Source organism: Palaemon carinicauda, chromosome 3 (assembly GCF_036898095.1).
Source record: "Palaemon carinicauda isolate YSFRI2023 chromosome 3, ASM3689809v2, whole genome shotgun sequence".
In the NCBI taxonomy this organism is placed as follows: Eukaryota; Metazoa; Arthropoda; class Malacostraca; order Decapoda; family Palaemonidae; genus Palaemon; species Palaemon carinicauda.
This window is the reverse complement of record NC_090727.1, coordinates 151245540-151258039: the sequence shown is the minus strand read 5'-3', so window position 1 is coordinate 151258039 and position 12500 is coordinate 151245540. Positions and strand designations below refer to the sequence as shown.

At 35.4% G+C, this 12500-nt stretch overlaps 1 protein-coding gene across 2 annotated transcripts in view; it reads left to right on the top strand.

Annotated features, from left to right (window-relative positions):
* Positions 1 to 12500, top strand: part of LOC137638641 (cholesterol transporter ABCA5-like) — a 269061-nt gene that overhangs the window by 110703 nt on the left and 145858 nt on the right. For both annotated transcript variants that reach the window (XM_068370905.1, XM_068370904.1), the window contains exons 12-16: positions 7560 to 7731; positions 8366 to 8507; positions 11500 to 11614; positions 11815 to 11911; positions 12098 to 12240. In XM_068370905.1, coding sequence (XP_068227006.1) covers positions 7560 to 7731; positions 8366 to 8507; positions 11500 to 11614; positions 11815 to 11911; positions 12098 to 12240 — 669 coding nt within the window. The remainder of the gene's footprint in view (positions 1 to 7559; positions 7732 to 8365; positions 8508 to 11499; positions 11615 to 11814; positions 11912 to 12097; positions 12241 to 12500) is intronic.

Below are 12500 nucleotides of genomic sequence, written 5' to 3'. Positions count from 1 at the left end.
GGGTGTTAGGGTTTTCATCTTTCATGTGCTAACACCACCCATAAAGGTGAATCCTTGGGTCAAGCCAAAAAGCCAGATTAGTAGGGACGTCCACCCTCCTAATGGGTGAGTCAACCCCCTATAAATAGCGTTGGTTTGTATTCCAGTTACGGAAGAAATGACAAATTTGGAAGTAATTTGTATATTTCCTAACAATGAAAACCTAGTGCTATTTATAGATTTGCCCGCCAACCCAGTCCCCCTTGAAGTCCTACTTCTAGGCAAAGTGAGTTATAGTCACAGGTGTGTGAGTGAGAGGGGTAGCTTCTAACCCCCTTCCCCGCTAACTAGTGGTATGGGTGGTTAACCCTCGCTAAATATCTACTGGGTCGTCTTTTCAGCTTAGCCGAAAGTAATACCCCTATGAATAGCTACAGGTTTGTATTGTTAGGAAAAATACAAATTACTTCCAAATTTGTCATTTTTTACCCACTTAGAGGTTAGCTTCAGCAATACTATCTTATGTCTGGCTGTACCACGTCTGGCTGTACCACACATCAATGTTGCCGGAAATTAATAAAATTAGATTTCGTCCACCGACCTAAATATTTTCACATTTCAGGCCTCCCAAGTGAGGGGCTCCCCTTAATGACCTACCTACATGTATGGTTGGCCAACTCAGGTGTTCTACTTTTTTAGTGTCTAGAAGAGCTGTTGACCACAGGAAATGCATTTGTAATGGTGTTGTGTAAACACAATTTTACCTAAAAAAAGAAGAATCTTAAAAGTAGATATAATTATAGATAATTTGAAATATATTCTTGATGAGAAAATTAAAGCAAACAGCACCACAATGGTTGATAAGAGGTGAAAGGTTCACATTTTGTTATCAAACTGAGGAGCAGAATTTTATAGGAAATCTGTTTAGTTTGAGGCTATACTGTCATTAGTTTGTGCAAATTATGAAGATCGAAGTTAAAATCTTATAGAATTGAAAGTATGAATTTTAATAGGACTAGAACATTGGGTGACCCCCACTCAGATCTTTTCATTGACAGTATTTCTCTTTGTTATGTAAAACTCCAAAATCCACTATTGGGAAGTACCTTATATCCAGTCTGTCCCTTCCTTAATTGCACGAAATATTTTTATTCTGTACTAAGGAAATATTTCAAGAAATTTGTAGCTATATCTGTCCTGAAGATAATTTTTTATTTTTTTATACTCCATGTTGTGAATATTGTTCTGTTGGTCTTTAACAGATTAATCGTCTCTTAAATTGTTGAAAGAAATGGTGGTCAGTTAAGTTCATTATCACCAATTTGGATATTGAATTTTGGCATTATTATTTCATAAGTACTATGTGTTATATATTTTTTTCATAAATTTGATCATTCATTGCAATCAGATCTCAAATTATACCATCCACCATGTAGTACAATATAACTAATAAATTCAGCAGTCTTCTTGAATCATGCAAGGCTCAATATTTGATTTTACGCAGTATTCAAGAAGTTTTGTCTTTGCTTCAACCAAAAGTTAGAATAGTCAACCCAATTTAGTAGTTGAAATGTCGGAACCTCAGTATTCAAAATTGGTGGAGTTGCTTATTTTGTTGAGCATGTTAAGAATGGTCTTATTTCATAGTCATATCTACAGTATTATATATCTTATTTATATTGCTTTTATTTGTTATCATGTTTATCTTTTTTTATAGTTTATACTTTATCATTTTTTTCTGTACTGAGCTGCTTTCCATGTTGGTGGAGCAGTAAGTGAACTCAAGCTCTCAAATGTAAGTGCCAAAAGTCTTTTTGAAATGTAGAACTACTTCTCAATGCAAATTACCCTTAGGCCTTACTTGAGTGAGTGTTTGAAGAGTGAAGGGATATGGGTGGTAAGTTAGGATGCAAACAGGATTAGGACTGTTATTAGGTAGGGATTTAAATAGAAAGGATGTTATCTTTCATTGGTTTTTAGAATCTCAAGTAAGTAGTATTAAGTTAAAGGTTGGTTAGTGTAAGGGATTTGAAATTTCAGCTTATTAGAGGAGATGAAATAGCCTGGACCTTGTGTATATAGACAGTTCATGTTTATTTTTGTGCAAGATGTGTAAAATGGTATGTAAATTATGTTTCTGTATCTTTCAATTTGTAAAGACCTTAACAAATACATGGTTTTAGGTCCAGACCTGCATGCGTTCATGACTTTGTTGACAGCTTTACCACCTTTTACATATCTATTCCTTTATATGTTCTAATAATTATTGCTCTTATTTATTTTACTTTTATATTGTGTTTTTGCATCTTGAGTTTTAATATTTTAGAGTTGTAGTATTTTTTCATATACAGTATTTATTATTATTATAATAAATTTATAACATTTTACATTTCTTTTATATGATATTTGCTTCTGTTTTCATTTTGGTTATAGTAGAAATTTTTGTTTGATTTAACTTTTCTAGGTCAGTCATTTTATGGGTTCAGCTTCTTTGCTGCCCCCCAAGGATTTTCCCATAAAGGCTAGAGCAAAGAATCCAATATGACATATATCAAAGAAATATTGTCTTCCCTGTAATGCCCAAACTGAGTGTGTATAAGGTAGAACCCCCTATTCAGGCTTTACTGAACCCATCACAGCACTTCCAATGCTGAATTCATCAGTTAACTGAGGACGCTTCACCCATTTAGAAGTATTACTAATGCTGGAGACAGTGCTTACCTGGGCGTTTGTTTATGTTCGGCAACCATCTTTTCTTTCTTTGTAGTAGAAGGACATCTTGTTTGTGCTTCTAATTGACAAATTTTGATATTGTTAACTCATCTTCTAAGTTAGGTACAGTTAATTGAGTTTCCAATAAGTTTTACATAATTCTAGCGCAAGGTGATAGTTTCGATACGTGTCGCTATTCAGTCGCTTACTTTGTTGCGATAATGAATGTTTGGTGTTGAGTGTCCAGTCACGTATTACAACCCTTGTCCAGCTCTCATTTAGCATTGAATTGGTTATGTTAGATTATTATTAATGTATTATTATCATTCTGTTTATTACATATGAGTTTTAATTCGATTTCATACAAATTATATAGCATAGCCTAAGTTGGGAGTGATTTGGTAACAGACTGAGCATAGTCTAGACCAATTGAACTCCAAGGGTGTTCACAAAACTCAAAAAAAAGTAATCAAACTACTGCAGCAGCAGGGAGTTCAGGCTATTGCCTATTTGGTGACTAGCTAGTTGGGACAGAGACAAAAGAATTATGCCTCATGGCCAAAAGAATTATACAAAAATCTCCTTCAAACTCCCTTTTCCCCCAGAAGATAGCTGGAAAAGATTTTAAGCCTTTTCTAGTTTGCTTCAATATTCAACTCAGTTTTGAAGTCCAGGTAGAAAGATCTCAATTGAGTGTGGAGGATGGCAGTCTGAAAAGGGCCCTGGGACAGATGTTCCTTGTTACTCTTTTACTGTAAAAGGATTATTAGACCACAGAACTCACAACAGGCTCTCTCCATGCCAGTCCTATTGGTTCATCCTCTAATATCCATAATATCCATGGTTATTCACACACATATTCAAGTTGGGGGGAGCCATTCACAAGAGACCTATGTACATTCAAGAAATGTTTGCCTCAATTTGCAGCATTTCACATAATTGTGTTGAGGTGATGGTAATTTTTCTGATGTTGAAGCAGTTCAATCTAAGATAAAGTTCTCACATTAAGATCTTTATTGGCAACCAGAAAGCAATCAGTTGTCTTTTGAAAAGGAGATCTTGCTGAAGAACTCTTAAATACAGACATCCTTCCAATTATTAAGTTTCTTTGTGGGAGTGATTTGTTCCTCTCCCCAGTCCACCTTTCAGGCTCTCTCAATAGGGTGAAAAGTGCTTTGTCCAGGAAGATGGCCCTGGCTGAAAATGTAGCTCTTAAACCAGAGCCTCTTCCATGACATCCTCAAAATATTCCCGGATCTCCAAATGAACCAGTTTGCAATCTTAGAGAACCAAAACTTTTCACTTTGTTGTTCCAAATGGGGATTTCCAGGCAGTTCAAGAGATGCCCTGAACCTAAACTGGAGCAGATAGTTTTTTTATACAGTATGTCTATTTCCTCCAACAAGTTTGATTTTAAAGGTTTTAAAGAGCCTATTGAATTAATTTTGAAGTTGAAGCTATCATTAAAAAAACTTAAAGAGATTAAAAAAATCAAGAGATGGAAAGCCCCTGGATATAATGGAATAAGTTCTGAGATGATGATATCCAAAAATGAAGTGAGCCCCAGAATACTTGCAAGATTGTTTTGTAGAATGTGGTGTGAAGGGGCAAAACCTGATGCATGGGAGCTAGGAGTGTTGGTTAAAATAGCCAAAAAAGGAGTTCTAACTGATTGCAATAATTAAAGAGGCATCACACTTATGTCGGTTGTCATGAAAATATATAGTACAGTATGCTTTTTCTAAAGAGACAAGAGAGAAAGATTGATGAAAAACTGAGAGATGAACAAGCAGGATTTAGAAAAGGTAGAAGTTGTACTGACCAAATTTTAATTTTAAAACATGTTGTACAATAATGTGTAAAATATAAAAATCCACTTTTAATGACATTTGTGAACTACGAAAAGGCCTTTGATAGTGTATACAGGCCAATTTTGTTAAGAATCCTGCGATATTATGGAGTTATTCTTAAATATGTATATTTGATGAAGTCTGTTCATGGGCCTAGCAAGTGCAAAGTTAATGTTAGTGGAGTCCTATCAAATGAATTTCCAGTGATTAGCGGAGTACTCCAAGGGAATGTGTTGTCACCTATGTTGTTTATCCTCCTCATGGATTTTGTAATACATAGAACAGTTGGGGATGGTGGAAGATTGGACTTGATTAAGTAATAGGAAATTTAGCTGACCTAGAATATGCTGATGACGCTCTCCTTATTGGCAGAAAACCACAGGATTTGCAATACTTGATTACTAGAAGTGTGAAATATCACAGGAGGTTGGGCTCAAGATAGATATAAGAAAGACAAGAGATGATAAGAACGGAATATGCTATGGAATATGAAATATCATTGGAAGGAAAAGGGAATAATGAGGTAGAATCATTTAAGTGTTTAGGAACTATGATCTCTAATACAGAGTCTTTAGAATTGGCATTTAATGAAAGATTGAAAAAAGAAAATCAGACCATGGCTAGGTTAAGTAAAATTTGGAAATCAAATTGCCTGAAATCACATAAAAATCAAGCTATATATCAGCTTAGTGAGGTTACTGTATGGACATGAGTCGTGGTATGACAATGAACCAATATCCAACAAATTTTGTAGATTTGAGAACAAAGCCCTCAGAAGAATAGTGGGAGTCAAATGGTAGGAAATTATTAGAAATGAAACTATAAGAGAAATTACTCTATATGTGGATGAGATCATGGTGAGGGGTAGATGGAGTTGGTTTGTGCATGCTCTTCACACTTTCTTATAGAGATCAGTTCACCAAACTTTTATGTGGACTTCACAAGGCACTACATGAATGAGGATTATGAAGTGTGAAGTTGGAGATGATGAATGGAGAAGTATTGATTTAAATGCTGAAGATAAAGGTAACTGGCGAAATCTGACCCGGGCCCTTTGCGTTAATGGGCGTAGGAGGAAATGAGGATGATGATTGGCCTTTCAGAGAAAGCTGTGCTTATGGCTGAACAGTTGGTGGTTTCCACTCCTTCAGCATTTGAGACTGAAGTCACACCCCTTCAATGAGTACAACTGTATCAAAGAGTAGGGGGATGGAATATCCTCACTTCCTCCTCTCTGTCCAAGAACCTTTTCACCTGGATTTTCTCTCACGAACATACCAAACAGTCTTCTCGGCTAACATCATTTCTTATTTGATGGGCTGTAATAGGTTATCTTCCACTGGAAAATACCAGTCAGTGGGGAAAGTTTTGATGGCCTTCCTTAAGGAAAGGACCCCATTCTGGATAACACCAGACTTCTTGGCTTTCTTTTTGGTTCACCATTTCGAAGATAAGAGGCTTAAGTTATTAAAAATTTTTTCATGCTAATCTGCCTTGACATAACTCCTCAAGCAGTCCTTTAATGTGGTTTAGGTTGTTTCACAAATTACTCTATCCTTTACTTTGCAATAGCTGTTGATACAACTTCTTCAGTGTCTGGGTCAGTTGGTAGAGTGCCTATTTTATGGCCAATTCAGATCATTCTTTTATTGATATAAAAGAGCTACTTCAGAGGACTGTACTTTTAATAACCTTAGCTACTGGAGCATTTTGTAGCAATCAGGAATTTCTCACCCTCACTCCTGGTCCTTTCTTGATACTGATCCCATGTCTTCTTTTGTTGACCAAGATTGAAAATCCTCTTAGGTTGTGGGACCTTCTTTATACCTCAGTTTCACAGCCTAGATGTTGTAACTCTTTCAGTGTCTAGCTTGCAAGCACATTTGCAGAGATCCACGTCATCAGTAAGTTCGGTTTCAAAATACCCAGACCAGTAAGTCCCTTATTATTGGTGCTATCCCTGCTTGATGACCACCCTCATTAAAAAGACTGATCCACTCTCCATCCATGAAACACTTAAGAGAAAAATGCTTGTTCATCAGCCTCTATTTGCTAATATGCAAATATTATCCCTGTTGGAGCCCCTGGGCTTATAGCATCTTGCTTTTCCAACTACGGTTGTAGCTTAGCAAGTAGTAGTAGTAATAATAATAATAATAATAATAATAATAATAATAATAATAATAATAATAATAATAATAATAATAATAATAATAATAATAATAATAAAAGAAAAAATAGAAATGAAAAAAATAAAAATATCATCCAGAGGTTTATAGGATAGCCTGGGGATAATTGGGTTGAGCAGAGGTGATTGGATTGACTTCTTAGTCTTTTCTTTCACATATGTAAGTATATATTGGTCATTTCCTTAGTTATTAGTAACTTGGCCCTTGTGGTACATGAGTCACATTTTAATGCCCTGGTATTACTTTTTTGGGACCATACAGCATTCTAACTCCAAAAAAGGGTTTTGACAAAGGAAATGCTATTTTTTGGAGGTGCTTTGTAGTCCCCTAAACCCTTCTACCTCTGTTTACCCATAAAGGAAAGTGGGATATAACTGAGGCATACTCCTGGGTAGAAAAGATGGATGCCGGATGTAAACAAATGTCTGGATAAGCATTGTCTTCAGAATTAGAAATGGTTCTCAGTTGGTGACGCATTGTCAGTTAGCAGATGAATTTTCAGCATTGGAGGTGTTGATGGGTTCAAAAGAGCCTGAACCTGAGGGTCATCCCTTATACACACACCAAGTCTGTGCATTGATGCACTGGCCTTAGGGCAGGGAAGACAATATTTCTTTGGTATATCTTGTCATATTGGGTTCCCTGTTCTATCCATTACAGGAAAGTCCTTGGTGGTGCACAGAGCACCAACCAAAAATAGGTTTTTCTTTCGTCAAAACCCCTTTATTTGTTGATATGGATATATTTGGGCTAAAAAATCACATGCTTTTGTGTAATTTATAAATGGCTAAAACTCTGTAATGTGTTGTTTTATTTTGTTGTTTACCAGTTTAGTAAGCTACTGTCAGGAGAGAACAGTGGTTTTGAAGATGATGCCATCCCTGAGTCTCCAGACCTTGAACGTGTGTCTGCTGAACTAAAAGGAAAAGCTGCTGTTCGGATTCGCCACCTAAAGAAGATCTTTCACCCTCGTGGAAAGAACCCAGTTACAGCTGTTGATGGTGAGTAATGGGTCAATTACAGGGTCATTGTGTGATGGCCCCTCTCTTTCCATTAGTACAGCATACAAAATGGTTTAAAAGCTTGCAAGGTTTTGTGCTGTATGAGAATTAGGACATAGACAAAGGCTCTGGATAGAGTAACATGTGATCCCTAAATAAGGCGTGGGGGAATTATAAAGATCTAAAATTATAACACCTTTGGTATTGTATTCCTAATTTAAACTCCAGAAAGTGAAAGAATTGAACAAGGAATAACTTAAAAGAAATTGCCTTCCTTTTGTTTTCATAGTGCCAACACAACATTTTCTTGCAGCCATCTAAATCAAACTCAAGATTTAATTGAATGGACTTGAATACAAAAAAAAATTTTGATTTGAATTGAAATAGACAGATTATTCTTAACCCTTCAAGCATTCTTGAGTATTGATGGTAAAGTTTATATATTAATTAATCCTCTGTTTATGGCCATTTGTAATATGCCAATACAGTTAGAAAAATATGAGTACAGTACTGTATGACTATTTTCATTGATGCGCCTTTTTCACTAATCCTGGCATTGATGACCATAGCTGTTGGAATATAATTTTACATGATTTAATAAATAATTTTCACCTATCTTTTTTTCATCTTTTAGGTATCAGCTTAGACATATACGAAAACCAAATAACTGCTATTTTGGGGCACAATGGTGCAGGAAAGACAACATTATTCAATATCCTCACTGGTATGTTAGCTCCAACATCAGGATCTGCCACTGTGTTTGGTATGGATATTAGGTAAGGAATCATATAATTGTTTGCACTGAATACTGTACTTGTTTGTGTAATATCAAACCTGTTATTTATATGTAGCCCAACAATTGAGGTTAATTCCAGATGCAGCATTCTTATGCCTAAGGATAGGTTTACATGGTCGAACGCAGTTCGACAGACAATTGTTTGAAGTGATGTTCGAACATGTGAATGGGGTATTTGGTTGTCAAACACGTTTGTCGAGCTGCTCAAAGAAAGTCTGTTCTCGCTTGACTTTTGTGGGCGGGGCTTCATTGTCCACAAATCTTTTGCATTTGTTGCTGACTCCACCTCTTCAAACCGTTCAACATCCGAGTTAGAAGAACCGTTCGTCCGTGTAAACCCTGCTTAACGAAGAGAGAAGATAAGATGCCTACTTCTGCTGCACTAACTATACCCTCAGTACCCCTCATTCCCCTGCTTCAATTCTTTTGTATTTGTCAAGTATGTCAAAGCTAGTTAGAGTATCCCAGATTGTGTTATGAAGACTGCATGATTGCCTGTTTATTATAATACTTTTTAGCTAAATTTTTTCATCTTATTTTGGTAGATTTCAGTGGGTGTACTCATTATGAGACAATTGAAAAGTTGATAGTGCTTTTAAATGCAATAAATAGGTACATAGTAGTCTCTGGTTCCATGTTATGAATTGCTGTACATAAAAAAATGAATACTTTTATATCACGATTTACCTGACACTGAGAAGCTTCTAATTTGTATGAAAAAGAAATTCCCTTTAAAGGTACTTTATCAGTTTGGCTACTGTTAACCCTGTTTTTACAAGAAATTTAGCACTAGCTGTACCCAAAGTACACAGAATAGATATCAGGTAGAGAAAATGTCTGTATTACTGGCTAATGATGAATTCATCCATCCATTAAATTGAATTTTACTTGTATCTTTTAGTGTAGATAGCAGAATTTTTGGCAGTGGCGCTTTTGTCTGCCCTAGATTTTTTTTTATTTGCATTTTTTAATATACACATTTCTGCTGTAAGGTCTGCACGTGAATTGGAAAAAAATAATTTATCTTTTTCAGTGGCACCTACTGTCTTTGTTCTGGCTGTATCGCTGGGGCTCTTTCTCTATTTTGCCTCTTTTCTGACACTAACTGGGACTCACTTGAGGGCCTTTTTAACCAAAAATTGATCCTGAGAGGTTTGTCTCTACCTCCCTTTTAAGGTTTTTTTTTAAATCACTAATTGCATAATCTTTAAAAATCACATGCTCTGTTGGCTAATGCCTTATCTGGAGAATATTTTTCCCCACCTTATTTCTCAGCAGCTGCTTTGTCTGAACTGACAGCCTTCCCATACCTTAACACCACTGTAAATGCCACTTCTCTGTTTATATTTATCAAACCTGCCTTAGCCAACCCTAAAATTTTCATTAGAAACTGCATCTTCACTTTTTCCTGGGATGTTTCTAATAATGGTAGAATGCATTTGTTTCTGCTTTTCACATATGATTGTCTCTGAAAGGCTATCACTCACCCACTGATTTGTATTTATCCAAGTAAATAGAAATTTCTTAAACTGTCTTAATGATCAAAGCATCATCATTTGAAACAAATATCTATCCATACACTTATGAAGCTCTATTTATGCTTTCATCATATGGGTTCCAGCCCAAGTTTGGCTAGTCAGTTTCAGCTTCATCATACCAAAGTTTGGAACATGCTGAAATTTTTTTTTGGTACATTGATATGCAATTTTTTTTATTTTGGTATATTGTAAGGAAATCTTTTTTTTTTTTTGTAACTGCCATATTAGCATTTAAGGCTGTTGTTAACTGTTCAGAACAGTTCAGGCATATGAACGTATCTTATTGTTTTAAACATGGTAAAAGTTTTTGGTTAAGGGAGTCAGTCTTATTCATTTTTGTTAATATTCCTTTTTATACATACAATTTGTTCACCCTATGCCAGAGAAATTATATAAGATCATGAAAGTTGACTTAAATTTCGACCTTGTCTTACATCAAGGTTGCCCTAACTTCTGTTATGCGCTATATGGTAATAAAAAGGAATGAAAACAGAATATTGTACAAGAACGTAAATGAAAACAGGAAAAGACCTGAAAATCACAGACATTTGTGATCATTGAAGCAGTTAACTTGTTCTTAGCCAGTTATTAGACTCCATGAAGGATTCAGTTGCTTACTTAATATACTGTATAAGGAATTGTTGGATCATGTGCCAGCCTATCTTAGCTATATGATCTTTTACTTCTACTTCTTTTTCACCGTTCTTTATAAATTAAAGGGTAGGTTGCCTGATGTGCCCTTTAATACCATCAGGCATGTTTTATAATTTGGCAGAAGGTTTTTACTATTGTATATGCCCTTGCAGTCATCAACCACAGTTATTGAAGATGGGCTTAACCTTTGACTACATAGTGCTTCTGCAAGGCAGCAGTTTCCACATATGCAGTAGGCCTAACCATCTGCTAAAAAGTAAACTGCAAGGCAGTAACTGTCATGTTAATTGCTTTCTACGACATGCAGGACGTACGGTGGTAGTATTCTTACATCCCTACTTCTACTTGTGGATTGATAAGTCTGGTATTGGCAAGCAATAACATGGTAGGCTAGGTTTAAGTAATAGGTTTGTGTTGAAAAAATTAAATGTTTTTATGTAGATAACAAAAAGTACTTATTTTCTGACTGTTCAATGTACTCCATGACTAATAATCTGTATATAGTACAGTATATCCTTGATAATTCCAAAGCAAGTATTTAAATATAGTTGTAATTTTCACATTAAGTATACTATGAAGATTTCTATGCTGCCGTGAACAGAAGTGTGAGAATGACTAACACCTGTATGAGTCACCACTTTAAAATGGATAATTGTAATAGAAATGAAAGTAAATTTATGGAGAGATCATTGTTTAATATTGTTTTTAATGGCAGTTTAAATCTTTTCTCATGGCTGCTTTTGTGCCCTCTTAATATTTGTGTAATTCTACCTTTTCCAGTGATGCAAATGATCTAACGGATATTCGTCGAGTTACTGGTGTGTGTCCACAGCATGACATAATCTTCATGACACTAACTCCACGTGAACATCTGAGCTTCTTTGCACGAATTAGGGTATTAAAAACAGTGGCGCTATTTGTTAAATGTGCTTGTTAGGGTATTTTATCATTAAAAACTCTTCTAAATAAAGTATCAATGCTTTTTTAATGAAAGGAATGCAAAAATGGTAAGGTGAATAACCGTGTTGTGTAATTATAGTCTTTAATATTATTGTCTATTACTTTTCTTTGGTTGTATGATTATTTTTGTTTCAGGGAATTCCATCGAACAGAGTTACTGCTGCAGTTGAAAATACTCTCAGAGAAGTTGATCTTGCTTCCAAAGCTGACACAAAAGGAGCAGATTTGTCTGGTTTGTTTGTGATACTGCATAAAATTGTAGTAAAAATTGTTTTTAGTAGTGAATTTGAATAAGAATAGATAAATTCATATTTACTAGCATGATATATCCTGAATTAATTTAACTCCAAGATTACTTTTCCTGTACCTATGTTAATCAGCGTAGTGAATTTATAATCTTTTATCATGAAAAAAACAGGAGGACAAAAGAGGAAACTCTCCATTGGAATTGCACTGATTGGGGACCCAAGGATTATTTTCTTGGATGAACCTACAGCTGGGGTGGATGCGTATTCTAGAAGACGTTTATGGGCACTCCTGAAGAACCGGAAGCAAGGAAAGGTATGTTAATCTTTTGGAAGGGACTAGTTTCCAAAAATAGATGGATTGAAATATAACTTCCTGATGCTAAATGGTAATTGTAGTTAGGCTATGTCTGGACAGAAATTTTTAAATGGTGTATCTTAGGCTGGGAGGAACGTAGAGAGTAGAGGTCCCCTTTTTGTTTTTGTTTCTTTGTTGATGTCGGCTACCCCCCAAAATTAGGGGAAGTGCCATGGTATATGTATGTATGTATACAAGAAAAGTTTAATTGCATTATA